General features: G+C 42.8%; 1 protein-coding gene across 1 annotated transcript in view; it reads right to left on the bottom strand.

Moving 5' to 3' along the window:
- The window catches only part of LOC104042383 (cytosolic phospholipase A2 epsilon), a 29953-nt gene extending 14751 nt beyond the window's left edge, over positions 1-15202 (bottom strand). Inside the window, exons 1-6 of the mRNA XM_064462327.1 lie at positions 15065-15202; positions 8113-8196; positions 5351-5423; positions 4399-4535; positions 3004-3135; positions 37-77 (exon numbers count right to left, since the gene is read on the bottom strand). Coding sequence (XP_064318397.1) covers positions 37-77; positions 3004-3135; positions 4399-4535; positions 5351-5423; positions 8113-8196; positions 15065-15202 — 605 coding nt within the window. The remainder of the gene's footprint in view (positions 1-36; positions 78-3003; positions 3136-4398; positions 4536-5350; positions 5424-8112; positions 8197-15064) is intronic.
- Positions 15203-16065: the final 863 nt, after the last annotated feature.

The following is a 16065-nucleotide window of genomic DNA, read 5'->3' as shown; positions in this document are numbered from 1 at the left end:
TGATGACAAATTCTGTAATATTTAGGGTTTACTCACATGTTTTCCAGTAGAAATTCCACTTCTAGTTCTTCCTGATTCTGAAAATAAGATTTATTTTAAATTTAAAGAAAACAAACTTTTTCCTTTGCTAGATCTCTGATGATTTTGTATAACCCTCCCTTCCAAGGTTTTGCTATTCCCACACCCTCTGTGTCATAATGTAAACAGATGTAGCCTTCTTTTGCCACCCTTTCATTTCATGTCTCTCCACTGCTCTAATGTTTACAAACCAACTGTCCCCCCAAGGGGGAGAGGAGACTAAGTGTCATAGAATAGGGGGTGAAGGTCCCATTATTAGTAGGATGAGACAAGGGTCAATCAATGCCAAGGACGGGAGATATAACAGATGAATGATGTAGGAGAACATACTTGAGAATTAATGGACCAAGGTGGTGGATATGTCTGGGTTAAAAAAAAAAATAATTTGCAGAGAATAGCACTAAACATAAAAAAGGGTAGGAGAAGAGACCAACTTGGAAAATGGAAATTGGTAAGTGTGAAGGAAAGAAGAAAGAAGAGGGAAGACTGAAGCTGTGAAGCAGAATGAGGGAAAGAGCTCACAAGAGCCAAATCAAGGTCAAAAAGGACAAAGAGTGTAAGAGCAGGGAAGAGCAACAGAAAAGACTAACACATCAACATAAGAGGTACTGAATAACTATTATTTTACTGCAGCCATTTGCTGGATCAGTCTGTATGGGACACAGCCAATCCGGGAAATACCACACAAACATATATCAGAGAGATCATCTATGTCACCCACAAGGAGGAAAACACTAATTAGTGGAAAATATAAATCTCTTTCTGACAAGTGATGGAAAAATTTTTCATTCATATTCAGAAGAACTAAGCTTTACTGCCAAATATCCCTCTGTCTGGCAGCACAGCATACTTTAATTTTGTGAAGAGACTGTGAAAACCATGGCAAGTCTGATAATGTAGCTGCCAAGGTAAAATCATCGCTACAGTAAAGGTGAAAAGTATTTTTCTATTTACTAGTTCACGTCCATAAATGAGACATCTCAGGTAGCTTCTTTGACAGCGGATTTGTGGCACGTAACCCAGCATCAGGTGGTTCTGCTTGCTAATTTCTCCCAAAGACTCCATTTCAGGAGAATAAGGGTGGTTGCAATAATATGTTACAGAAGGCTGAGGGGTGGATTTTAGAAAGCAGTCACCTTACAGAGATGCAAGACAGGCTTTATCAAGCATCAGATTGTGACCAGTCTGTACTACCCGAACTCACTGCGGGTCTGTTCCAACTTTGCCCAAAGAACAGCAGAAACAATGTTCAGGGGACCCTGGCTCGTAACATCTGCCTAGTTCCCATCCTTTTTATGCTGTTGTACACACACTTACACAGATTATATTTCTATTAAGTCCCATTCACATTTTTGTGGGTGAAAAACCTGAACCAAAGCAACGGAAAGACTTGTTAGGCCACACAGTGAGCAAGAGGCACAGCAGGAAGCAGCCCTGATGCTCTGACATTACCCACCCAGCCTCCTCAGCCCCCCTTCTGAGATACCTTGGTAGATGAAAGAAATCATTATGGGCAGAGGTGGCAGTACTGCCTATTATTAAGGTCGCCCAGCATGTTCCACTACTAAGTCACTTTAAAAAAAAAAAGTTAACCTTAAGTGTTCTAAAAATCCATGCACAGACCATAATCTGTGATGCCTCATAGGCGCCTGAGTAGGAGTCATGATCCGAATAAGGACGGCTTGACCAAGACGTTCCTGAGACACAGCTCACCTTGTCTTATCTCCCCAATTCCACCTTACTAAGCCAATGGATTAAGGCAACTCTGCACATGCCTCAGAGCAAACTCACACTTGAGACACACCTCAGATGATCTCAGTCACATGAGGCTTTTTTCTAAGGAAGACTGTATCCAGCTGGAGCAGGTATATTGAAATCCTTAGTAAAGACTGGCTTTCTAGAAAAGCAGTTAATAAACACTCTCCAAAGCAACAGTAATATAAAAAACAGGAAAGAGTGTTTTCCAGAGAGCCTAACACAATAGTTCAGAAATAAACAGAGCACACACAATTTCTAGGAACTGTAAACTCAAGCCCTTGTCAGAAGTGTGAAAAAGCCCTGAAATCTTGTTACTACGCAGCTTCCAAGCAGAAAAGGTGTAATATTTTGCAAAAGTAATCTGAGCACATATTTTGCTCTCTTAGAAAATGGGTGTGATTTCTCCACCTATCCTTCCAGCAACTTCATCCACCAAACTTTTCATAAAAAACTCTTTATCCCCTCTTTAATACAACCAAACACAATATTGAGACATATGCAGCAAAAAAACCTCCTAGATCACACACTGACCTAGAAGATAATAAAATACTTGGGAGATCCTCATTCATCAAGCCCTATCCATTCTGTTCTGGCTCAGTCCCCCTAAAAGAACAAAAGATCAAACACAGACTTGCTGAGAACTTTAAAAAAAATTAAAAGTTGGTTATCAGAAGAAGAAAAAAAACCTGAGAGATTTTAATGAGAATATAGAATCATTTACAAGCATATTGCCTGAAAGCAGAGGACAAAACCCCTGGTGAAGCTGAGAGGAGGTACCCCTAGTGAGCTACTAGCCAAAGGGTCAAGGCAGCTGCCCAGAAAGGGGGCCATATTTGTTCCCATCCCTGCTCTGTCAGTCTCCTACAACAGCGATGAGATCTCTAACCCTCAGCATTTTCATTTTTGACTCTTGCTTTCTGCTTTTTTTCAAAAGAAATATTTTAATAAAATTGCATCTAACTGCAATCACAGCAGAGGGGTGACTGTTTCTGATTCCTCCTAAACCCTCAGCATTTAACTTCACGCTTTAATAAGGTCCTTGTAACAATGTCTTTGTGTGTGATAACAACTCTAAAATTTGATATAGGTATTAACTTGGGCCAAAATTCTGATTAAGAGTACTATTTTATCTATCTACTTAATTTCACTCGTCTTTTCATTTCTCACCTCTGGATTCAACTCAAAACTCAGGCGAACATTTTCTCCAGGTTGGATTTTAGCCACATCAAAGCGAACAGTCAGAAGCTGGTCGTCTGGTGTAAAAGTATCCTCATCACAGACAGTCAACTCCAGGACATTCTGAAGAGAGGCAGAGAAGGAAGTAAATGCCGTATTCTGGAACTGCTGAGCCCAAAAGCGATGTCTAGCATGAGTCAGCATGCAGCCCTCACATTATTCAATGCGGACAGACTCCTGTGACAGCGTGGAGTTCAGTTCACAGCCCCTGTGGCTCAGACTGCAAAGGCAGGGACTAATCCTAGAAGAGGTAAATCCTCAGATTTGGCAGTGAATAAGACCTCAGAAGAAAGGCAGCGTAAGTGACATGCATTATGGTAACATGCACTGGACAGGGTGGAGGTTACACATGCTGTTCGTCAGATCTTTTGTGGATTCAAAATCACTATCTTGAGAAATTTTGGCACATCAGCAGAAAATAATAATAGAGGGCAAACCCTTAGCCCTTTACAAATGGAAGTTAAAGCACATTAACAAACTCTTTTTAACAAGATTTAAATTGTAGTGATTCCCCTTGCAGTTCCTCAGGGCTCAGATTACCAATAGCAATGTGAGAAGATGCAGCACTATTAAGCCATAGGAAGCTGACTCCGTGTCTAGACCTTGTATCACTAGCACTCTGACTGCTAATCTATCTCTGCTAGTTCTACAAACATTTTAACAGGTTGTTTTTTTTTTTACAACTGCTTTTAGACAGAAAGAAGCATTCAACTCTATTCCAGATGATCCATAACCCTCTGAGCTTACACTCATTCAAAGCATGGGATAGGCATGGTTCTATTTTAAGTCTGTACGTCAGACATATGGTTTGCTTTCTTATAGCCTATTAGGCTTTTGAAAATATGCCTGTTTAATGGTGGAATGGTTAGTATTAAAAGATATTTTTAAAATTTTTAGAAAACAGCATTAAGTTATGGCACCTGTTATAATTTATTGTTACTGTACAAAGCAGGTATTACGAGCTCATGGCAAGATACGGTAAAAATACCCTCACAGCTGCATATAAGAAAATATAACTAATATTCTAAAGAGTTTATAAAACCTGCCATCCAATTAATGGGGTTCTAGTGCTTAGAAGATGACAGAGACCAGTCAGGGCACCAGAGAATCCACACCAAGGCTTGCACATTTACTTGCTAGTAGGAAACAGCATCTCTCATGCTGCCTCTGACCTTTCTGCATCTTTCCATTACCATCCTACGCCTCAGCATAGCTGAGTTCAAGCCTCTATGTGAGCCTCAAGGCTCTCATAAAGAGTCTGCACACAGCAGGTGAAGATGTCCCCTTCAGAAAGCATCCGCTCACTATCACAGGTGCAGATCCTACCTTTACTTCACTTTGTATCATGAAGTGGAAAGTTTCATTCCAGACAGGATTTCTGCAGTTGGGTACGGTTCTTGTCCGGGCTTCCCGACATGAAGCTGTTGGCAGCCACAGCTTGATGTAGCAATCAGTTTGGCCCACTGTGATAACAAAAAGATGCATGATTAGTACAGCAGTACTTTGTATTGTTTCTTTTGCCAGTCAGGGGAAAAAAGATTGACCTCTGAGGAGTCCTAAATATTTCACTACAGCCAAAGGAAAACATTCTGGGTTTAGAGTTATTTCACTTTTCCATCTCATTTATGTCAACTCCAAACAAAAGCCAATTTTAAACCACTAATTCTACTTGATAACAAAAGCCAAAATATTCAGTTTCAACAATACTGAAGGATCCTGGCTCTTCTGATATTTTACTTCTATTTTCAAATATTTTCCAGGCTCCAAGCAAACTCACACATGACTTCACCTCCTGAAACTTTGCTTTTTTTAAAAAAAATGAAAAATATAGTTTGGGAGATTTTTTGACCTGGTTCTAATTATAATGCACAGGTCACCCCCAGCAATATAGCAATGAAGACACAAACACAGCAGCACCCAACACAAGTACTGATTTTTCCTGTATCTTTCACAAAGGTGTCCCTTTCAGAAGGGAAATGGGCAACCTGTGGATAAAGGAGCACTGAAGAGGTAGGGGAAAGGAAAACATCATGGATCAGCCAGTGAAGGGAAGGAATACTTCTTTCCTGACAAAGAATTTCTGCTCTATTTCATTTCTATTGTTAATTGTTTTCTAAATTGTTTTAATTGAGTCTAAACAAAAATGAAAACCTATAACTTCTTCAGCCAAAAAAACGGAGGCATTACTGTAATCCAAGCAACAGGCATACAAGAGCATTAAATTCAGGTGACAGTGATTTTCTTGCTAACCTATAAACACGCCATTGGTGATACTTACACAGATCTGCTTTGCGGAGATTTCTCATGCTTATAATTTTTATAGTAAGCCAGCGCAGCTGAGGCACTTCTGGCTGCAGAACAATGAGAGAAGTACCTTAATTATTAGCAAATAACTCAGACATAACTAACACAGCCTATCCTATAGAACAGCAAAGGCCATTCTCTAATTAACACAGTGAATATGTTTTTATTTTAATTATTTAAGATAATTTATGATAAATTCTTTCTTGAGACCCGACATCATATAATGTGAGATTCCAGCTAGGTTTACTAACGAGCTGTGTTTAAGTTCTCTAAGGATTTAGGTTTTGGAGGGTAAGTCTTAATGCAGGAAGTAGTAAGAAATATCAGAAGATAATTTTCACCAAAAAAAGTAATTACACAACTTCCCCTGTAAAATCCAGCTACCTTCACACTGCAGGGTTTGCTCCTCAAATTGCAGGTTGAGTGCAACAGATTACAGCACAGCGCTTCCCGGTGTGCCAGCGTGGGGACCAAGGGATGCCCTCCTCCCTCCGGCAGGGACTGCTGCCCGTCTGCCACATAACGTTACTGCAGAACAGGACACACACCCTCCATTTTATAATGCCCCAGTCAAGATATCGCTGCTACTGGCCAACCTGGCTGTCGGATACATAACACCGTAACATCCTTCACCATACCAAAATACCTGACCCTTAAAAGGGAATAAATTACTACAAGAGGGAGAGAACAGTTCTAGAAGTGAACAGTCAAGTATTGGACTCCAGAGCTCTTCAGTTAGACCAGCAGGAGGAAAGCTGAAATCAGAGGCCTGGGGTAGCATTCTTCCATTTCACACATAGGTCCAGCTCCCTGTAAAGCAGCTCTAGCATTTCAGTGCAAATTTGACATGACATAATGCAGAAGCAGCTGTATTTTAATTTTCTTTTTTGCTTTGCTTTATGTGACACTGAGAAAAGATAACTTGTCATCCATAGACAGGGTCTACATTAATCAAAATGAAACCACGTTACCACAACATGCAGAACTGGGGTATGTACATAAACCAGGAGCTGGAGGAAAACCAGAACTGAAGAAAGCACGAATCACAAAATCTCTAAACAGTGTAAGAAAACGGAAAGTTGCAAATGCAAACCAAATTACAGATTCGATCAGATTTGATAGGACGAGAGCAAAATTGCCAGTGTGTTAGATTATACGATTAAACACAAAGTTAAAATTGCATGTGAATGCACATACACACACACCCCCCCCCCCAAAAAAAAAAAAAGCCAGAAATAGGTGATTCAGGATGCCCTGGCTTATTCAGAACAAAATATTCTTAAAATATGTTCACATGGAAAAACACTAGGCTGACCTGATTGATTTACCAAGGAGAAGCACTGAGGTATAGAGGTTTATTGACATCCCACAGTGTAGGGCTCTACAGGGGAATAGCCTGAAGGCTCCACAACCCTCTCCGTTTTTTGTTCTCTCCCTCCACCCCCCATCACAGCTACCTACAACCCTGTACTTGGTTACAGGGGAAAGACAACATTCTTGAATAACAGTAAAATACTGCAAAAAGAAGTAGTAGCTCCATTAATTAAATTGAAAGGAGCAATTAAATCTTCAAAGCATCACGATTTCTGAGAAACTGTCTCTCTTATGACCTCCTTGTGTACCTCGTGTTTTGATATGCCAGTGTCCTGACAGGAGCAGATTAACCATCTAAAAAGGAGTAAGTCGCCAGGCTTTATGCTATTTACAGCCCACTGGAAAAATTCCTAACCCAATAGTTGTGTCTCAGAAAGTACCATTTGAACAAAACCAGCAGGTTCGGAAGAAACACAACAACCTCAGCAGAATTTTTGGCAGCAATGTTTCTGGAGATAGAATGACAGGAGTAGATGATCTGAATTGCTGAAAGCTCAACTTTTCATCTCAAGATGAACAGGGGGTTAACAGAGGGTTAATTTTTCATTCTCAGCTTTAGTACCATCCATATCCAGTAGTTTGGAGAAAACTTATTCATGAGATGGCTGAAGTACTACGAAAAATACACAGGCACAAAACCAATTGTTATTCCATAGTGCTAGCAGGTAGTGAGCTCGTTGCTCTCTCAGATCTAGCAAAGAGTTAAGCTCATACTTCTGCATTGAATACAGCCAAGGAGCAGATTCGGAAAACTCAGGAGGGGAAAAGAAAACATCATAAATTTTTTTATTTTTAGTTAACATTTAATATCATTTCAACTAGCCACTACTCAGAAGAGGAAAAAAATCATTACATATCCAGTATGCACCATATTCAGTGCCTTCCAACACCTTTTACCAGTTCAGTTTCATCAAAATTAGCGTTCAGAATTGTTTCAAGTAGCAGACCCTGAATACTCCATTTTATCTGCTTATCTCTCTCCACAAAGCAAAGGAATAACAATTTGAAGACTGAGCCTTGGATGTTATGAGGTATGACTACCATCACACAGTGATGTCACAGCCAAATCAAGACTCAAATCCAGCTCTCCCAGTTCCTTGCCCAGCATCTAAACCACAAGTTCATCATCTTCCTCACCTTCCCAACCCCTAAGTCACAGTAAATGTTTTCTGCTCTAGAGAGCACTCTCACAGAAGAAACAAATAATCCCTTAACTAACCGTTAAAAAATATCACCTCTCATAATAATAGTTAAGCTTAGGGAGAGATGGGAAAGGCTGATGGAAGACTGCAGGTAGCACGGCCATTCTTCATACCCTGCAGCCCTCTCCCTGCAACCCAGAAGCTGCCCTCTATTCAGTACCTCATCTTCAGCGCTGTGTGGTCTTTCATGATTCCTCCTCCTGATTCCAATCTTCCTGTGTGGATTTGCTCGGATGAACCGATCCTGGGGACAAGGAGCCAAGAGAGGAGCCATTGATGAAACCCAGCAGTCAAAAATTCCCAGTTTTCAGTTTCTATTCATATTTGCCATGGCAATAGCCCTACCATTTCTCCTCCTCACGATGGGATACATCTATATCTCACCAAGACTATCTATCTTACAAATAAATCTGCCCACCTGCAGACCCATTTGACATTTAAAGACCAGAATTCCCCAAGAATTTGCTTTTGACGAATCTCAACCAAGATAGCCAAACAGATCCTCCTGCCCAACCGCTGATTTTCTCTTACCAAAGGCGAGTAGGCTGATGATCCCATTAGTAAATCTGTTTCATAAAAGGCAACACTACGATGGTCCAGTCTATGTGTCTCACAGCTGGCAGGTGCTCCTGGACCACGCTATTTTCTAACTAACTGAGGCAGGGAAGAAGAGCCATATAGATTGACTCATAGCTCCACCTCCCACTGATTTCAAAAACAAAATTATGCACTTGTTCTGTGCCACATTATTTTTTTTTTTAACACTACAGAGATTTAAGGGAAAGAAGGAGATGGGTGGAACATTTTATCATGGGCTAATCCCAAAATAAAAGTTATCCACCATCAAAAATTTTGAATAGCCACACACAGAGGGATATCCTAGGGCAGTTGCAACCCTCACAAACCAGAGAAGACCTAACAGCACATTGCAACTCCTTATATCTGTTACTTTCTCTAGTCCTGAAATCCATACCTGCACTTTGGCAGCACCAAGTGGAGCGATCAGAACATCCAAACAGCAGCATTCCAGCTCCCACCAGCTCCTCCAGCCAGATGCACAACTGCAATGGTTCTCACCAAGTTCACTACAAGTTACAGCCACCACATGAAGGCTGGCTCTCACGGGCAATGGCAAATAGTTAAAGAAAACAGCCTGTACGTTTTCTTCTCACTTCTTTCTGTTACATAAGGGATGTTACAGGGTAAGCAGAGCCAGCAGGAACTTTCGTTACTAAAATGTTTTTGTTTTAGTTTTTGTTAAAGTACTGCTTTCAACTAAATTATGTTAGAAACCCATATAAAGCTTTAATACAAATAACTATGTATCTTTTTTTCTTCCAAAATATTTAAACATTCGTGTTCAAATTGTCAAGTCAGATTTCTTTTTCATTTTAGGATAATTTCACATTATTTTTCTGTAATAGCACTCAATACGTAATAACAAAAGCACCTAGTACCATTACTAAAATATTACAGAAGCCAGCTATTGCATTAAACGTTTTTAAAAATCACTAAAACCAGCTGTTATTCAATAGTGAGAAACTGCAGTTGGAATAAGTTGGGGGTTTTTAAACTCTTTATTTTTTAGAATTCCTAAGTTTCTAAATCAGACAGAAAACCTCTTTCTGAAGCAATAGGACTTCTTATGAAAAAAAATACAAATCTGAATTTCAACCATTTCTAATTAAAGTATCTGACTATCCCAACTGTCCTGCAGAGGAAAGCTGCCTCAGATAAAGTTTCAAATGATCATTATAATTGGTCTGGTCTTTCACAGACTTAGGGATTGAATACATACAAGTTCCTGCTTTAGGTTATACAATCATTTATGAAAAAAAGTGTGATGAGCTCCCAGCTACAGGTTTTTTGTTGGGTTGGCTGTTTTGTGAGACAGTCTTATTACAATAGAGATCTATATCAGTTTGATTATATTATAATGCTTTTGAAGTAACGCTCCCTGATATGAAACAAGATATTCAGCTCATACTGTTACAAGCAGCGGAACACGACAGCTGTCGCATCGCTTAGATCAGGCTCTGTAGTCACTTTATGGCTCAGTTTGACAACAGTGGATTCTCTCCAGCTTTTCAAGAATAAAAGTTACCCATCCAGTTAGACAATATGCCACAATCTCCACATTTGGGCTTTTCGTGGATTTCATAAATTAAATTAAGCAATATTAACTACTCAAGAAGCTATGTTGCGATCCTATACGTCCTTGATCCGCACACCGTGAGAAAGAAGAAACCCAGCAGAAGAAAGCTGCAGGCCAGAAGACAAGAGAGTGTTTCACCAATACCACTGTAACAACAGAAGCCTTCAGCAGTACTAGCTGCATGGCGATATGAGGTCTGGAGTCACACAGACACTCAAACTGGGCTACATAACTTGCAGCACAGGTTCCTGGGGTGGCAGAAGAGCTGACCCACTTGCAGCAGCACCAGCACAGCCTTGCAGCCTCTTGAGAGGCAGCCACAAGAGCTGGAGACTCCCATTTGCCACCCAGACCCCTGACCAGTTTTGACACAGACTCAGAATCACTCTTCTCACAAAACTTTGAGGCTGACGATCAGTGATATCTCCAAATTCTCACAAGGTTTCTACAGCTGTTCAACATTTAACATAAGGCAAAGGGGGAAAAGCCCTCAGAGTCTGGCTCACAAGCCTTGCAAGACTGCTGACTTGTGATAGAAAGGTGCTGTGATAAAGGACGCGAGAGACCTCCTGATCTGAACTGTGGTACACCAGTGCAGCCACAGGGTCCAACTTTAGTATTTTTTAGAAATAATGATTTTGTTTTTCATAACCCCCTCAACAAAAGCTCTCAGGCACCATGTCTAAATATCAGGCTTCATTTACATGACCCAAATAAAACACGCCAAAACTGAGTCACTCATAATCCCTTTTTGACCTAGATTCTGACAAAATCTGAAGTGACAGTGATTGAAATACATAAGAAATTAAGTCTTCATGCAATTATCAAAGCATCTGTTTAAAGCATTTGGGTTAGATGAAGAACAAGAGACATTAAGCTGAATTTCCTGCTTTGACAATACAAAGACCACAGGAAACTTCTTTCTTATGGGACAATAACAAATAACCTGTTTGACTTAAAACTGTCTGCATGTAAGTTGCACAGTTGTATTCATATCCTGTTAGAATTAAAGTTTTGCTCTAATACATGATTCATTACGACCAGAAAAAAAAATATTCACACTCTCATTGCCAATTTAGGCCTTATTTACAAATTAGTTGCATCAATTTTCCCAGGTTATTTCATAAATACTTCAACACAATCTGAGGTGAGTTGACACAAGTGACAATGACAACAAATGCACAAGCTGCTTTGTGTTATTGCTGAAGATACAGCTCCCAAGGACTGAATTACTCTAGAGCACCTTCCTCTCAACCAGAACTACTGCAGTCATCTTGCCCACTGCTGAGGCAATGCTAAGTAACAGCACTGAGGAGCCACCTGCATCTTCAGCTCAGACCAAAAGATATCACCCCTTTATCACTAAGTCATAGGATATAGGGTGGTCCCACACCAGAGGCTCTAAAGTGGGATCCACACCATCAGTCAAGTGTGCAATTGTGCCCGTAGGCTGACAGTCTGTGGGCAAGGGAATTTATCATGCTCCTAAAGCAAAAGACGACAACCTCAAGACATCTTCAGTGCTTGTTCTTTCTTGACACACACTTTTATTACTTTTTTTGATTACAGCTGTGCTCCTTTCCTACGAAGACATGGGAGGACAGATGTAAGTATTGAGCATGTGTTTGTAATTGCAGATGAGTCACCATCACTATTTAATGAAATGAAACAGGCTAAAATGTTCTCTGGTATCACCTAAGAGGTGAACTGCTCTTTGGAAGCACCCAACTCTCTCCAGTGACTAGGATTATCATCCTATAGAACTCCGACACATTAATTATCTACCTACAGCTAGAAGCCTGCTTCCTTCCCCCATTTTTATTTTGGAAAAGCATTTGTACACAGTATAGCAGAGGGCAGCTAATGGGTGTGCAAACAGCATCTATGAAATATTTTAAAAGGCCCACTACAATGACCTTACTATTTATATACTTTATCTGGGCTCTTATCTATGCAGTGTGCCCAGGTGGCCAAGAAGGCCAACAGCATCCTGGCTTGTATCAGCAATAGCGTGGCCAGCAGGAGCAGGGAGGTGATCGTGCCCCTGTATTCGGCACTGGTGAGGCCACACCTTGAATACTGTGCTCGGTTTTGGGCCCCTCACTACAGGAAGGACACTGAGGTGCTGGAGCATGTCCAGAGAAGGGCAACGAAGCTGGTGAAGGGTCTGAAAAACAAGTCTGATCAGGAGTGGCTGAGGGAGCTCGGGGTGTTTAGCCTGGAGAAAAGGAGGCTGAGGGGAGACTGTATCGCTCTCTACAACTACCTGAAAGGACGTTGTAGTGACACAGGTGTCGGTCTCTTCTCCCAAGTAACAAGTGATAGGACAAGAGGAAATGTCCAGAAGTTGCACCAGGGGGAGGTTTAAATCAGGAAAAATTTCTTCATCAAAAGTGTTGTCAAGCACTGGAAAAGGATGCCCAGGGAAGTTGAGTCACCATCCCTGGAGATATTTAAAAGACTTAGGGACATGGTTCAGAGGTGGACTTGGCAGTTTACAGTTGGATTTGATGATCTTAAAGGTCTTTTCCAACCTAAATGATTCTATGATTCTATGGCTGTAAGACTGGTTGGGGTCTTCTTGTAGCTGACCTTGCAAGCAAGACTTCGAATCCAGCAGCAATACTCGGACAGGCCTGATACTTGCACTCTACCATGGATATAAAGGAAGTGGCATAGTGACTCAAGCAGAGGGAATTAAGGTTTGGAACATTTCACAGAATCACAGAATGGTAGGGGTTAGAAAGGACCTCTGGAGATCATGTTGTCCAACCCCCCTGCTTGAGCAGGCACACCCAGAGCAGGGGGCACAGGAACACGTCCAGGTAGGTTTTATATGTCTCCAGGGAAGGAGACTCCACAATCTCTCTGGGCAGCCTGTCCCACTGCTCTGGCACCCTCACAGTAAAGAAGTGCTTTCTCATCTTGAGGTGGAACTTCCTATGTTCCAGCTTGTGCCCATTGCCCCTTGTCCCGTCATTGGGCACCACTGAAAAGAGCCTAGTCCCATCATCCTGACACCCACCCTTTAGATATTTATAGGTATTTATGAAGTTCCCCCTCAGTCTTCTCTTCTCCAGGCTAAACAAACCCAAGCCTCTCAGCCTTTCCTCATATGGCAGATGCTCCAGTCCCCTGATCATCTCAGTAGCTCTCCTCTGGACTTGCTCAAGGAGTTCCACATCCTTCTTAAACAGGGGGGCCCAAAATTGGACACAGTACTCCATATGTGGTCTCACTAGGGCAGAGCAGAGGGGGAGGATAACCTCTCTCGACCTGCTGGCCACACTCCTTTTAATGCAGCCCAGGATACCCTTGGCCTTCTTGGCCACAAGGGCACATTGCTGGCTCATGGTCAGCTGCTTGTCCACCAGCACTCCCAGGTCCTTCTCAACAGAGCCGCTTTCCAGTAGTTCAGCCTCTAACCTAGTTCCCCCCCAGGGGCAGGACCTTGCGCTTGCTTTTGTTGAATTTCATCAGGTTCCCCTGGGCCCAGCTCTCCAGCCTGTCCAGGTCTCACTGGATGGCAGCACAGCCTTCTGGTGTATCAGCCACTCCTCCCAGCTTGGTATCACCAGCGAACTTGCTGAGGTTACGCTCTATCCCATCAACCAGGTCATTGATGACTATGTTGAACAGGACTGGACCCAGCGCAGACCCCTGGGGAACACCACTAGTGACAGGCCTCCATCCAGACTCTGGTCTATTGATCACGACCCTCTGAGTTCTGTTGTTGAGCCAGCTCTCTGTCCACCTCACTGTCCACTCATCCAACCCACACTTCCTTTGGATCCCTGTGAGGAAGCTATGGGAGACAGAGTCGAATGCCTTGCTTAAGTCAAGATAGACAACATCCACTGCACTTCCTTCATTGACCCAGCCAGTCACGCCATCGTAGAAGGCTATCAGTTTGGTCAAGCATGATCTCCCCTTGGTGAATCCATGTTCACTACACTTCTGATAACCTTCTTGTTCTCCACATGCCTGGACATGACCTCCAGGGTGAATTGCTCCATCACCTTTCCAGGGATGGAGGTGAGGCTGACTGGCCTACAGTTCCCCAGGTCCTCCTTCTTGCCCTTTTTGAAGATTGGAGTCACATTTGCTGTCCTCCGGTCCTTGGGCACCTCTTCTGTCCTCCACGACCTTTCAAAGATGACAGAGAGTGGCTCAGCAAGAACATCCGCCAGCTCCCTCAGCGCTCACGGGTGCATCCCATCAGGGCCCATGGATTTGCGAGGATCCAGTTTGCCTAGGTGATCTCTGACCCAGTCTTTCTCAAACAATGGTGAGTGTTCCTTTGTCCCAATTTGTCCTCTCTTCTCTGGGGGCTGAGATGACTGAGGGCCAGCCTTAGCAGTAAAGACCGAGGCAAAGGCGGCATTCAGTAACTCTGCCTTCTCTACATCCTGCATCGCCAGGGCCCCTTCCTTGTTCAGCAGGGGCCCACTGTATCCCCAGTCTTCCTTTTACCGCTGATGTATTTAAATAAGCCCTTCTTGTTATCTTTGGCATGCCTTGCCAGATTTAGTTCCAAGTGGGCCTTGGCCTTCCTCGTTGCATCTCTGCACACCCTGACAGCATTCCTATATTCCTCCCAAGTGGCCAGTCCTTTTTTCCACATACTGTGAACCTCCCTCTTCCATCTGATTTTCTCTAGATGGTCTTTGGTTATCCATGCAGGTCTCCTGGCTCCTCTGCCCGACTTCTTCCTACTGGGGATGCACCGATCTTGAGCTCGGAGGAAGCAGTCCTTGAATACTGTCCAGCTCTCTTAGATCCCCCTGCCTTCTAGAGTCTAGTCCATGGGACTCCTCCAAGCAGATCTTTGAAGAGGCCAAAGTTGGCCCTCTTTAAGTCCAAGGTTGTAACCTGACTCAGCCCTGCTTTTACCTCACAGTATCCTAAACTCAACCATCTCATGGTCACTGCAGCCAAAGCTACCCCCAACCCTCACATCCTCAACCAGCCCTTCCTTGTTTGTTAGGATAAGGTCAAGCAGCACATCTCGCCTCGTTGGTTCCTCTACCACCTGCATCACAAAGTTGTCCTTGATGCTCTGCAGGAACCTTCTGCATTGTGCATGGCTCGCCATGTTGCTTTTCCAGCAAATATCAGGGTGGTTGAAGTCTCCCATGAGGACCAGGGCCTGTGATTGCGAGGCTACTTCCAGCTGTCTGTAGAAGGCTTCATCAGCTTCCTCTTGTTGATCAGGTGGCCTGTAGCAAACACCCACAACAGTGTCACCCATATGTGGCTGTCCCTTAATTTTTACCCACAAGCTCTCAACTTGTTCTCCTTCTATTCCAAGGCAGAGCTCGATGCATTCCAGTTGCTCCCTCACATAAAGAGCAACTCCCCCACCTCGCCTTGCTGGTCTGTCTTTCCTGAAAAGCCTGTAGCCATCCATGACCACATTCCAGTCACGTGAGCTATCCCACCATGTCTCTGTGACTGCAATGAGATTATGGCCCTGCGACCGCACACAGACCTCTAGTTCCTCCTGTTTATTCCCCATGCTGCATGCATTGGTGTACAGGCATTTCAGAGAGGTGCCTGAGCACACATTTAGATTGCCATAGATAAATCCCATGGAAAATTAGGCATAAGGCAAAGCCTAGCCTGTGGTCTATGGATTCGTTGCTCTTGTCTAACTTACAAATAAATGAAGGGATACATCAACGTAACTATAATACACAGACTCCAGCCAGCAGCTAAGCGTCCATGCAACCGCTCACTCACTCTCCCCCAAGAGATAGTAGAGGTGAGAGAATACAAAGAACAAAATCAAGAAAACTTGGACTGAAATAAAATCAGTTTAATAAGTGAAGGAAAGAGGAAAAGAAACAACTGATGCGAAGGCAATCACTCACCATGTCCCACAAGCAGAGTGATGCCCAGCCAGTCTCAGAGCAACAACTACCTTGGAATACTTCACTCTCAAGCAAAGACAGACCT

The sequence above is a fragment of the Phalacrocorax carbo genome, chromosome 10 (genome assembly GCF_963921805.1).
Source record: "Phalacrocorax carbo chromosome 10, bPhaCar2.1, whole genome shotgun sequence".
NCBI classification, from domain to species: domain Eukaryota; kingdom Metazoa; phylum Chordata; class Aves; order Suliformes; family Phalacrocoracidae; genus Phalacrocorax; species Phalacrocorax carbo.
This window is presented reverse-complemented; position numbering and strand designations above follow the sequence as displayed.